Below are 13636 nucleotides of genomic sequence, written 5' to 3'. Positions count from 1 at the left end.
ATGTAAGACAGGAAAAATATTCAGCATTACATTAGTTGTCTCACATGTTTCACTGACACTGTGCTCTGCACAGCTGGGAAGCCAGAAGTATAGAAATACCTCACTGTGAGCAAGAACCACTTTATAGGTCCTGAAAGCACCCTGTTGGCTCAGATAATAAAATTAATGTTACATATGGGAATACAGACTACCTATAATCTGTAAGACTACCTTGCAGAAACCTTACAGATCTCCTAAACTTGAGAAACTTGCTGTATGAGTTCCCAGTGAAGCTTTGAAAAACTCAAACAATCCTCTGTTATAAGCCACCTAGCCCGGGGAAACATAAAACATTTATACAAATAAGTTGTTATTAAATACATCAGCATTTTCCAATGCAAACTTGCTATTCTCCCCTTCAAGAAAAAAAAATTCCCTCTTAAAAAACGAACAAACTTCCACTGGTGGTTCAAACTAGCAATAGCCCATGGGGAAGGAATGTCATGCTCAAAGGCAGGAAAACACTGGACTTCAAGGAGTGTAACAAGGCAAGGAAGACTGGAGAAAGCAGCCAGGGGCTGTTCAAATGTACACCTTTTCACTCAGAGAAATATAATATATCTTCTAAAGGAAGATAAATGAAGCATGTTCCTGTATAGTCGCTATGCTTTCAACTCAAAACTTCTCTCTTGATTCTGCAATTTGTAAAATGTCAAGGATTTCATGTAAAATATCATTTTTTGTTTAGTATGTGCTAGCATGACCTTTGTTTAGAGACCCGTTTTCAATTAGGGAAAAATGAGCAAAATTGCAAAGGGAACTAGGGACAGTTCAAAAGGTCTAGTGTAAAGCTTATATTGAAAAGAAAACCATGTTCAAGACACTCATTTTGGGAGCCAGCATTGGCCAAAATGAACAATATATTACCATACAAGGAAGATCTGTTGACCTCCCAACTCTAATCATCTGCTTTTTAATCAATTTATCTCCCTGTCCTTGCAAGAGGTTTCACTTTTTACACGGACATTGTCCAATACGTTTGCTGGACGGCACGATGCCCAGTGAACAGTGCAAGCCTGCAGGAAACAAGCACTTACACACACTTTTGAAGTTTGCTTCAGCTGTGGGCTGGCCATAGGTCTTCTGTTTCTTAGGATAGGAATCTGGTCAGCTTCCTGCTTTACAGAGCAAAACAAAACTTCAAAACTTCCTCAGCGCCTTGCTGAGTTGTGTTGCAAACTCTGCTGACTGGACCAAGGGCGTCTTAGGCTTTCTCACCTCAATGTGTCACTCACCATGCTCTACAGCACCTTAAGCCCTTTGTGGCTGGACAAACATGTTGTTTTCAGTTTCAGGTACTATGACAAAAGCCACAGCTAACAGCCTGTAGATGCTGACCCAGGGAATCTTCCTTCACTGCTCCTGCTCATCACATTGGCACTCACAGGAGACGCTTCAGCTGAACAGCAAATACACAGGACTCTGGCAAGCCGCAGCCCTGTGTAAACCTTTATATGGTCACTGTAAAGAAGCCCTGTTGTCCCCAAATATGTTCTTGCACCTGGTGTGCAGGAGGCCAATCCATGCACAGAACAAAGATACTTGATTTATTTACAGACCTGTGCAGCAATGGGGGCTTGGTGGCAAATCCACAAAGCCAGCACCATGACTCCCAGAACTTTGTACTATTTACACATTTTAGCAAAAATAGGAATTAATGTTCATTGGCTACAAGTTCTTCTCTTATTAATTAGTAGTTTATCTTCTATAGGTTAAGTGAGTCCCTCCCTTATGTTAATTAGTCTGCATGCTCAGTCTTTCTCTACTTTTGGGTCAGTGGTTGCACCTCCTGCTGCTGGAATTCCTTTTTACCCAGTCATACCTGATTCAGCACAATTGCTGATTTCCTTTATTAGTTTCTTCCTTTTCTTGGGAATTCTGCCAGATGTCCTTGTGGCTTGTAAATTCTGCATTCTTTGTGTCCACCATCCTTCTCCCCAAGCTTTGCAAACCTCCCCTAGGTCTGACATCATGGAAGCCTGCCAAGACTTAAACCTTAGTAAGGCAATTCTGCCAAAAAATGGTTTGTTTTTCTAACACCTGGACATTATTTAGAGCTTGTTGGCTGCCTTCTGTTTCAGGGATTAAATCTTTCTTCTTGTTGAAAGTATAAAAAGGAAATACATTAAAGAATATCCCTTCTTAAAAAAAGTTTACATCTTCCACATTTTGCAACAGTACATTATTCTTCTAGGCATTGTCTATCTCCCCCTAAGTCTGAGCACTGAAACTTCCCCTAAGTCACGACAATGAAGCACATTGAGTCCAAAACCTTAACAAGGCCATTCTACTTACAAGTAATAGATCTTTTGAACATCTGGATAAACATGCCATATAATGAGTGAGCAACTGGCTCACCAGTCAGGCAGAAAGGGTTACTGTGAATGGGGTGACATCAAACTGGTGACCTGTCACTAGCAGGGTCCTGCAGGGCTCCATTCCCACCCTGTGCTCTTCAACATCTCCATAAACAATCTGCACGCAGAACTGGAAGACAGACTCAGCAAATTTGCAGTTTGGACAATGCTCTCGGGCATTGTGTGACTCTTGAAGTGTCCTGTGCAGGACAGGAGTAGGGACTCGATGACCCTGATGCATCCCTTTCAATTCAGCTGATTCTGCGACTCCCTGCGATCAGTAAAAAGAGACACTGCCAGACACCCCTGAGCAGAGCAGCTCTGGCGCTCTCCCCGCAGGTACCGGGGCCGGGCGCGGGTCGCACTCCCCCGCCCTCCCTCACGCCATTCCCAATCCGGCCCTAGGCTCCGCCCCCGGATCATGACGTCACGACCGAGACATATCGCTAGGTCGCGTGACGCGAAGGCGTGGCCTCCCCTCCCTCGCGCCCGGCGGACCGCGTCACCATTGGCTGCGCCGGAGGAGCGGTCGCGCTCTGATTGGCTGCTGGCATCGCGCGCTGTCGGGCGGATCGCGGGTGAGCGCGGAGCCGGGGCTGTTGCGCTTGTGAGGGGAGCGCGCCCGTCCCGCGTTCCCGGCGGATCCCGGGACGGGGCTGGCGGCTCCCGACCCTTGGCCTGAGCTCCCGACCCTTGGCCTGAGCTCCTGACCTTCGGCCTGAGCCCCTGGCAGCCGCTCTGTGCCACTCGAACCCGGCTGGGAGATGTGCGTGGGTGCGCGCGGCGGTGTTTTCCGCATCCTCCGTCCGGGTTTGGAAGATCCGCGCTGCTGCTGACCTCCCTGACTCCGTGGCGTCTTCTGCTCTGTGCCTGTGTGATTAGGCATCTCCGCGCAGGAGGGAAGCAAATGGATCCCCTGCCCAATCCCGCGCCCCTGGCCTCGAAGCTGCGGAACACGCTGGTTCGGTACCACAGCATCGGAGACGGCGAGTGGCGGGTGGCGAAGAAAACCGTGAGTGCTCTGGGCGGCTTCCCGGTTCTGCTCCACAGGAAGCTGTGGGTCGCCCGTGCGGCGGAAAGAGCCCTCTGTGCCGTGCCACACGGCTGAGAAACACTTGGCCGTGCCCTGCAGGACTTCAAACTGACAGACTCCGTGAAACCGTCCCTCTAGACCATCTTTAGATGGCAGGATGTGTTTTTCCTGTTCTCAGGCACACTGTCATTTCTTCTGCCCGTTTTCAGGGTAGTATCTTATAGAAGAACCTGCGTAGGATTATAGGCTTGACTTAAACAAAATGTGAAGTATTTAGCATTAATAGTGTTGCAAGAGGCTCAGGTGTACTTTCAGCAAAGCAGACACAGCCTGCTGGCGTCTGGAATCTCTTGTCAATAAATACTTCATCGTGCCTCAGCTTCCAAATGTCTTCCTCTTAGAAATGAGATCATTCCTTCCTTCTTAAGAAATGAGATAATTCTCAGGGCTTCCTCTCATACTGTTTAACTTTTCTGTTGTTCTTTAGAGACCGCACTTTGTCCTAAGTTTCCTTTCCTGAAGGGAATACAGTTCCTGCTTTCTCCAAGCAGTTTGCCATCTTTTGAGCTGCCTGGGGTTTTTGAGTTGTGCTTCCACAAGCTAAATAGCCTTTGCTTGTGCATCAGTCCTAGGCTGGGTGAATACTTTTTAGTGCTGTCTTCCACAGAAAGTAGAATGTAGCAATACGGTAGGACTAGTGTGGTAAATTTCTGTCTTTGTCTTTTTGTTACAGTGGTTTGAGTAGTGCTTCTATTTTTTCTTCCATTATGAGCAGACACTGATAAGACAGAGGCAACTGATCTAAATGTAAAGTGATTATTTGCAATATTAATAAATTTGCTGTCTGGAGAGGGAGGAATGGAGCATCGAAGCCTTTGACTCTTGCAATACACCTGTACCACCTCTATTCTACTAAATGTTGTCTATTCCTGTGTTGTTGTGTTAAGTATTACTGTATTCCTTTAAAAAGTTACCTGCATCCTTGTGCTCCAAATCCTCAGATTTTACCCCTCTCTCCAGCCCTTCCTTCCTCTCTCCTTTCTTTCTTCTATTCCTTCTTTCCATTTTGATACTGTATCATGTAAAAGAAATTCAGAGCTTTGCCTACTACAAGGAGATGTGTTGTGCCACAAAATACCTTAAATGATTCTGGATGTGGTACTTAACAGTATTGTTCTTTAGGACATTTGGTCCTTTGTGCTTATATAATCATGATTCCAAATAAAGTGGTGCCATATGGTACTTTTTTCAAGACCAAAATTCATACATTTTGTACAGGGGTCCCATGTCATAGTTACATAAAAATCAGAAGATACTAGTTTCTCTATTTTCTCTGAGTAACTTTAAAATAAATAGACTACTGCTTGCAAGATTCATCTAGTCAGGCATCTAGGAGAGAAAGGTAACTGAACTTTCTTGTCTGCACCTGCACCTCATGCACACTTCTGTAACTTGTGTTACAGGAGTGCAAGCAGAAGTACTGTGGTCTTCCTGTCTGAGTAACGTCTGGCTGTTGGCTTTCCAGTGGCCTTGCAACTGGAAGGCTTTCCCTGTTAACATTGTCCCATTATTCTGTGTGTTTTCACTGTAAACTGACTTGGCCTACCAAACCCCACTTCTGCACAGACTTCTAGCATTTCACTCTGAGAAAGCCAATTTTCTGATTTTTTTAAGTAATAGAAAATTACATGTAAAAGATATTAGAAAAATCTGAAGAAAATTGTGCAGTGGTGCCCACGTGAACCATGGCTAATTATAAAGTTGGCTGCTTTTATTCAAGGAATTTGAAGCATTTTCTGGACTTCTTGCAATTGTATCCAAGTGACAATTAACATTGTGTCTTATATTTTCTTTCAGAAAGATGCAACTGTGTGGCGTAAACCATCAGAGGAATTCAGTGGATACCTGTAAGTTTGCCTGCACAAGAGATACATTTTTAATGTTCCACAGATGTGTTCTGTAGAATTTAGAAATTTTAGAAATTAAGGCTGTGAATTCTACAGCCCTCAGCTACACAGATCCTCTAGAGGGGAAGCTAAATGAGTTGCCTATTGTGTACTATTCCTTTCTAGTCTTTTTTTTTGATACTTTAGCATTGCTTGGTTGGTAGAACGAAGGTGAAGTCTGTGGAACACACCACAGGACTCCCACTGGCTGAAGTGGCAACAGCATCTGCCCAGAAATGATGTCTTGTAAAGCTCAGAATCAAGCCTGGGTTCAGTAGTCCTGAAAGGTTACTGTGTGACAGCTCAGTCAGTCCTTGGACTCTTGCAGTGACCGTGCAATTGCAAAATACCAAGTGTGGGGTTGTGAGAGGGTTTTGTGGGGTTGTTTGTGTGACATGAAGGCCTTTCCTCTGTGAGTTTCTGTCACTGGGTTCTGTTGGTATCTGTAGGTTTAAATAGAGAAATAGTTACTAAAAAACAGCACTCTGAAGAAGCAAAAAGTCCTGTGAAAAGGTAGTGTTTAAAATTATCTCAAAGACTGATACACCTCACAAAATTTGAGTCCTGTTGAATCTGTGAGAGCTGATGGCCCCAGGCACCAAGGGTTCCAGCAAGTTTTGTAGTTGAGCCATTGCCAGGGGGGCAGTGACTGCTGTGTGCAGGTGAAGACCCCAGGGTTGTTTAAGCACCTGGAGAACTAAAGGACACTTTGAAGAGCTTTGCAGACACCTACATGCAAGCCACTGACATGTTCATGTGGTCTTCCTGTTCCAAGTATATAGCTGAGATGGGCTCCATACAGATGATTACGAATGAGTATGGATGAACTGCACAAGTGAAGAGGTGAATCTGTTGCTTGGTTATTTACTATCAATAAGAACATCTTAATGAATAGAAAGTATTTTGAAAATAATGATTTTGATGGATTCTTCCCCTTCAGGATTTGGAGGCCCAGTACGTAGTAACTCAAGAAAACAAAATCTCTGGTGTCAACTAAAATATCTAATTAAAAATTAATGTTCTATAATGTCATGTACCAAATTATTTTATTTGGTAATCATATGCCACTAGAGCATAATGTAGATTCTCATTAGCTTGGTTCTACTCCTGTGTTATGATCTGCTCTAATCACAGAGGAGTAAAGAGAATTAACTCTCTGTGAATGAAGTAGAATGAACCCAAAAACATTTGAATATTTCCCAAAACTTGATTAAAACCAGACAAGGCTAGATGCTGATACTGAAAAATTGATACTTTTAATTTAGTAGTAAAAGAGGCAAAGAAAAAGAAAGAAAGAAAAAGGGAGGTATGTTTGGGGGGACAGGGAGAGTGACAGAGGTAGGTTAAGTAGAAAAGTTATCCCTCTGTGGGTCCCAATGATGTCTCACTTCTCCTCTCAATCTAGTCTTGGTGGTGAGTGTCCCCCATCCAAAAGTATAGAATCCCATGGATTAATATAGGTTTGGGCAGGTGGGAATGCCCAGATGCCTCCCCTGAGGGGGCAAGTTTGACACTGTCCCTTGCATGACTCTGGATCTGTTACATAATTTTGCATCACATGCAGCTCTGGTGCAGGGTCTGGGGACCCCTTTGGGAGGCCCTTTAAGAAGCCATGTCAGCCCCTCTGCTGTCTCTCATGTGGATGTCCCTTACATGTGGCTTTGCCAGGGTGAAGAGGCCCCACAGCTGAGCTGGTGTGCACAGCCGAGGATGGGCTTTCACTGCCTGTGAGCAGAGGCTTTTTCACCACACACACAAAACGTCTCTTCCTCCCCCCGTTCGTGTGAGGGTCTCTTCCACCTGACAGCAGATAAACCTGGGGCTGTAGCCTCCACCTCAGAGGTGCTGGGTTTAATCCTGTGAAAGTATTTTTCTCCCCCACCCCAGACCTGGGTCACTTTATCTTATCTCAAATCAATTTACAGTCCAGGGCCTCAGTGAGGAGGCCCATTGAGGGTGCTTCTGTGCAGCTTTTGTTTTACAGTTTTGCTATAATAGGCAAAAGTCCTTCAAAAAACTGTTCAAGCTATAAACCATAGCATTTCTATCTCCAATATACTGTTACTTCTGCTTTATAAAAATGTTTTCCCTGTTGTATTCCTGATGTTTTACTTTAAGATTACTTACTTCTGGTAAACTCTCTTGCTAGCCAAGCAATAGGAGTAAAATGACAAGTTGTTACAGTTGTTAGAGAAATAAACGGGATAATTTTTATACAAGGAAGGAGTTTGTCATTTATAAAATATTAATTGTATAAAAAAGGACAATTTTTTCAGAGGAAAATTTCTTGCAAAGAAGAGTAGATGCACGCATAGGTGTTTTCCTGTACGGTTTCTCTGATGCAATTGTCCACCGACCATACTTCCTGGTACCAAGGTGTTAATGTAAGGGTACTGTTGAAAATTAATGGAATATAAAGAATTTCTTACTAAATGTTAACACATTTTTCTAGCTACAAAGCTCAAGGAGTGGTGGAAGATGTTACTAACAGAATAGTGGATCATATTCGCCCTGGACCTTACAGGCTAGACTGGGACAGCCTCATGACTTCAATGGACATCATGGAAACATTTGAAGAGGTGAAGACTTGCTTAGATTCTTGAGGGAAATGTGTATTGATGAATACATGAATTTAAAATTCATGAATTTAACATTCATGTAGATCAGACCAATTCCAAGAGATATGAACCTTTTTCAGGCTTCTTTTTCGTATGCATGAGCAGCATGTGCATACATGCTCTGTGTGACCACAGATCAGGCTCTCTGGTAGCACAGTCCTATTCTGAAACAAGAAATTCATCTTTCCATTAATGCTAAAAATAAAGGAGTCAGTCACAATTCTCTTGGACCTGGGAGCTTTGATAGCCTCTGTTAAAATTCGCATACAGAGAGCTGCAGTGTGATACTGTGTATGCCAAAGCCATTTCATACTGCTTCCTTTCTTCCGTTCCACAGCAAACACAGTATTAGTCCACACATACAGAAGCTGCAACCTCCCCCTCTTCCTGAAGGGCTGACTTGTGTAGCATGGCTTTGTGCTGAGACACAAAATAGTTAATTCTGAGGGTCAGGACTTGATAAAAGAAAGGTAGGTTTGAAGCTGGTTACAGAACAACTAGTAGCCTTCCTTTGGTTAATGCAGACATTCAGTATGAATTCAAAACCCTCATCTGGGCACCTGGCTTGAACATAGATTGTCTTTTGCTCTGTCTCTGGAGGAAGATTTATATGACAATGTATTTTTTCTGTATAAAATTTATACAGACTCTACTGTATTATAAGAAAGCCTGTTTTCAAGAATTGTTCACGTATCATTTTATTTTTCACTTACTGAAAGTATTTGATAGAGTATCTTAGTACCAAGTGATTCCTTTTGAAGTTTGTTCATGGTCCTTTTTGACCTCTCAAGTGCTCTTTGGTGACATAAGAGCCATGTGGCTTTCAGTTGTCAGGCATGCCAAAGTTTCTCTAGCTTTAGATTTTTAAATCTTTATGGTGCCAGATATTCTCTGTTTCCACAACTCTCTGTTGTAGACCACAAGTCCTTAAAACTTCCAGCTTTTAGGTTGAGAATGGCACAGCTTCACTGAATTTGCAGTGTAGTTGAGAGAGACTATGACCTTTGTGACGTTAGCTGCCTGCAAGCATTATGTTTCCCTGTATTCACTATACTAAGATAGATTTTTTTTTTTCCCCTTATAATTCTGTCACTCAACAAGAACTGCTGTGTGATGCGCTACACAACTGCTGGCCAGCTCTGGAACATCATAGCACCAAGGGAGTTTGTTGATTTCTCTTACACCACAAGCTATGAAGATGGGCTTCTAACATGTGGTAAGTCACCATGTGCCTCTGCTAAATTCTAATTTTGCAACAGTTGCTTTGTTTATGATTTGATTCAGATTTAGTAGTAGTAAACATTCCAAAAATGGTCTAAGATGGTCTTCAACAAATAAATTAAAGGTGTTTTTACAAATTTAAAGGTGTTTTAACATTTTACATATTTAAAGAAGTGAACAAGTTACTTGTTTACCCGTGAACCATTCCTTTCTGCCAGGTTTCACTTATGTCAGCTATGGGGCAGGAGTGTTAGAGACAAGTTGAGTCCTTCAGCTCAGGTCCTAAAGCAAAGTGGGATGAGTAACAAATTGCTTCTTCTAAATGGCAGGAATGTCCTCTTTTAACATTTGAATTTTTGCTTATCATGGTCTCTTGTCTGTCACAGAGTTTGGATGAACAGCAAATTCCATGCATGAAAATACCCAGGAACTCATAGTGTGCCTGTCACTACTACTAAATTCCCCAACCAGAAGCTTATATATTTCAAATTTACTGTGTGTTAATTTTTTTTTAGCCTCTTTCAAATTCATTTCCCTGTTTGTTAGTTTGTTTTATTTTCCTTGATAGGTATAAGCCTGGACTATGGAGAGGTGAGACCAAACTTCGTCCGTGGATTCAATCACCCTTGTGGTTGGTTCTGCATCCCTCTCAAGGACTCTCCTGGCCACAGTCTTTTGACAGGTTATATCCAGACTGAACTGCGAGGGATGCTACCACAGTCTGCAGTAGACACTGCCATGTCTAGTACCCTAGCCAATTTCTACTCTGACCTCAAAAAGGCACTCAAAGCGTAGACAAACAGTGACTTAAAAGCCAGTGCATTCCTTACAATCAGATTATGTTGTTTAGCTTAGCATAGGTTACCTAGTAAATTGAGGTAACACTCTTCCTGAATGACACCCGAACCTTTGTGTTGAGGATACAAACAACTTTAGCAAGTGCTTTTTGATGTGATAATTGGCATACATTCCCAGTGCACAGCACAAGATGCTTTTTGCTCTTCAGCATTCAGCTTTGTGAGGAATAGCCTGAATCTCTAAACTGCCAGCTTCCTCAGTAGAAAGCACAAGATGTGTGTGTGGGCTTGAAAAATGCAGCATGAGCTCAGCTCTCTCCAGCAGTTTTGGGAGTCAGGTGCTCAGGATTTTGATGGTGCAGGTTGCTGTACTGGCAGCATCTCATTGAAGATGTAATTTTGTAAAATATATATATATTTATATTTACCTAATTTTTAATTTATTTTTAAGTTGTTCAGCTGCATCTGTAATTTGTTTTTAAAATTTGCTTTGATTTATCATTTGGGTATTATATAGCCAGTTGTTAAATGAAACTATTCATAAGAAAGCTATTCGTACTTGAGAGCAAAAATAAGTGTTCATTATTAGCATTTCTTTGATGTTGTAACTGTAACTTATTTACTGTCGTATATAACAGTCTCATAAAGAAATGCCCTTACAGCTGATCCAAAGCTCATTTAGGCCATCAGGTGTCTTTCCATAGGTTTTTTTTTTTTTTGTGGGCTTTTCATCACACAATTCTCAAAATAGCAAACGTCCAATGGCTCTTCAGTGATACCCTGTACTTCTAAGTAATTTTTTGCTTAAACTTGCATGTAATAGTGTGTGTGTGGGGATTTCATTTAGTTGGGTTTTTGGGGGGGTTTTCCTTCTGTGTATGTTTCTTTAACTGCAAACCCTGGAATTACAAAAGCAGCAGAAAGAACCACTCATTTGCTTCAGTGATAGGTGCTGCTGTAGCCACAACAGCACAGACTTGCCAGTGTTTTGGTGCTGTGGAGTGCTCTGTGTTACTATCCCTAGACTGATCTTTACAATAAATTAATACGTCAAAACATGAGCAGCTGAAGGCCAAAGCTCAAGCTGCAGAATTGCTGAGATCTGCTGAAGGATACAGGGTCTTTTTTTAAGATACAAATTTCAAAGATATTCAGCAATCTGAATCTGGGATTCTCACAGATACATAGCAGCAGCATTTAAAAAAATAACTAACTCCCTGCTGGGAGCATGAATTATCTTTAAAATCTTATGTTAAGTCTTTGGTGTTAGTATGTGTCATTTGCTCAGGTGACACTGTAGTTATCCCCTTGTTTTGCCAGTGCTCACAGTGTTAAGTTTAGCTGTATAGGAGTTTGGGAAGGTATCTTGGGACCCTGATGTTGTGGAGCCAATTGTATACATACAATCCAGGGATGGGTAATGGACTCTCAAAAAACCAAAAATTCAGATGACTGTCCCCAGTAATATTGGCTTTTTTTGACACTGGCCACTATAACTGAACTCTGAATAGTGAGGACTTCTCTTTCTCATTGCTCAATCAGAGAGGTAGAAAAAACATAATACCAAATATAGTGGGGGCTTCTTCAACCTGATTCATGTTTTAAGGTATTTAGTAGTATTTAAGACTGTTAGAAACAGTGCATGAAACAGCCTTTGGGGTCTTCATGGGCAGAAAATATTAACTCCTTTTTAGGTTTTGTGTATTCTGCATTTCCCTTTAAACCCCTCGATTAGTCTTCCCATTTTTTTTCTACGTTCCTTGCGTCTGCTAAAGTACTGCAAGCTCACAAGGTGATCTTCTACCTCCAAGGACACCAAGGAATTGCTGCCAGAATTCTCTTCTTTCTAGTACTGGTACAGAGGCAATTATGAATCTCTGGCAGTGCTGCTCTGTGGGATGAATGATGACATGATTGTAGAGGAAACTGTTTCAAGTCTATCCTATTTTTTCTTCCCAGTTACAAAGACTACATGTGCAGTGAATCTCCATATTCATGTCTTCTCTTTTTAGAGCTTCTGGGACTGACTAATGGAGGGGTTATGATGCAGATGTACATAGTGAAAAATATTGCTCAGTTTAAATCTGCACAGAGGCACTTCAGTGCTGGAGAAATGGGTCAGAAGGAGCAAAAGACACTTACAGGATGCTTGTACACCAGGCACAGAAGAAGTAATTGTTCCAAATGCCCATTTTAGTGGCTCTGACACATATACAGTATCTATCCATATTTAGTATCCAGTGAAATTGCTTTTTCTGCTTTCAGAAGAGACAAATTGGTGAAGCACAGAGCAGCTGAAGAAAGAAGAACTTGAGCTAAAATAAGAAAATTGCTAGTGTATTTTTGTATATTGATACTCCTAATAAAAATTTCATCTACTGACTAATACAGAACTAGAAAGATGTCCAATTTCAAATGTATTTATTTGAAACTGAAATTTAAATTATTTTTATATAGCTATAGATTGAGAGAGAAGAACTGTTTAAACAGAGTACATCGGAACCAAGAAAGCCACAATATCAGAGCCTCTTCTCCCACTGTTGTATTTCCCTTCTGAGTTAGTGGACAATCTTAAGTGGAGCCTAGAGGATTAAAACAGGAAAGCAGTATCAAGGACAAAGTACAGGAACCTATGTTTTGTTTATGCAGAAGAAAAGGGAGACAAAGTAAATGCTTGGTATAGATTTCTATCACTTAGGAATAAAGTTATCCAGAAGTGACTTCTGAACAAATTGCCCAAGAATTGCCCAGCAGAGATTTGGTTTTGCTAGAAAAATAGTGTGTATATAGACACATCAAAATTATTTTTATATGCCTAATAATTTTTTTCAAAACTTACTTTTTTAGAGATTTGGGCAATGTGACACTTATGCTTTGGCACTTTAACTAGGTGCTTTGTATGTGTGTGGGAAAGATGACTGAAGATAAGACAATTTTCGTGTTTGGGTTCTGTTCCTCATCTAAAACCTCCAGTATTAAACCTTGCGTGTGATGTGCAGAAGATGCAGACTTGGGGTTATGCTCAATTTAGAGGCAGAAATCTGTCTGGGAGGTGGACTAGTACTTCAGAGAGATATTCTGTGCACAGGCCCTGATCTCAAATTTGATGAATTTATAAATTATGATGAATTTAAAAAGCACAGCATATATAATTCCTCCAGTAATTGTAAGTAGCCAGAACATGATGGTGTGGCCTGGTTTTTTAACCTAGGTGGTTCACTGTTGTAGAAATAGCCCTAATTCTAGAGAAACCACTCAAGTTGTGCCTGTGAAAGTCAAAGTCTGTTTTAACAGTGGGTATAACTTACTGTGTTTAGCATTTAAGTGATTGTGTTTGTATTTTGAGTGCAAATGCAGAATAAATAATGGATTCCAACAGGCTCGTGATGTAGTTTCTTCAATATTTGTGCAGCCATATGTAGCATTTTTGGGCAGTTATGTCTAATGATGTGGTTCACCTTCAGCTGCATGGTGATCTCTAATGATACTGGTTTGTCTCCTTAAATTTGAAAGCCATAAACCCTGCTTTCACTTAGAAACATTTTAGACTGAGGAAAATGCCCAGCTGAAATGTTTTGAAAGCTGTACAAGTAGGATGTTCTCAAAGCTTCAGTTCTAAAAATGT

The 13636-nt window shown here is 41.5% G+C and overlaps 1 protein-coding gene across 1 annotated transcript; it reads left to right on the top strand.

Annotated features, from left to right (window-relative positions):
* Nucleotides 1-2956: 2956 nt before the first annotated feature.
* On the top strand, nt 2957-13391 carry STARD4 (StAR related lipid transfer domain containing 4). The gene is made up of 6 exons (XM_039733413.1): nt 2957-2974; nt 3279-3408; nt 5287-5336; nt 7828-7954; nt 9095-9209; nt 9783-13391. Exons 2-6 carry the CDS (start codon nt 3304-3306, stop codon nt 10007-10009), a joined length of 624 nt encoding a protein of 207 aa, XP_039589347.1. The 5' UTR covers nt 2957-2974; nt 3279-3303; the 3' UTR covers nt 10010-13391.
* The last annotated feature ends 245 nt before the right edge of the window (nt 13392-13636 follow it).

This window comes from Passer montanus, unplaced genomic scaffold, assembly GCF_014805655.1.
Source record: "Passer montanus isolate IOZ18808 unplaced genomic scaffold, ASM1480565v1 scaffold87, whole genome shotgun sequence".
Classification (NCBI taxonomy): domain Eukaryota; kingdom Metazoa; phylum Chordata; class Aves; order Passeriformes; family Passeridae; genus Passer; species Passer montanus.
The sequence above is the reverse complement of the archived record's forward strand: the minus strand, read 5'-3'. Positions and strand labels throughout refer to the sequence as shown.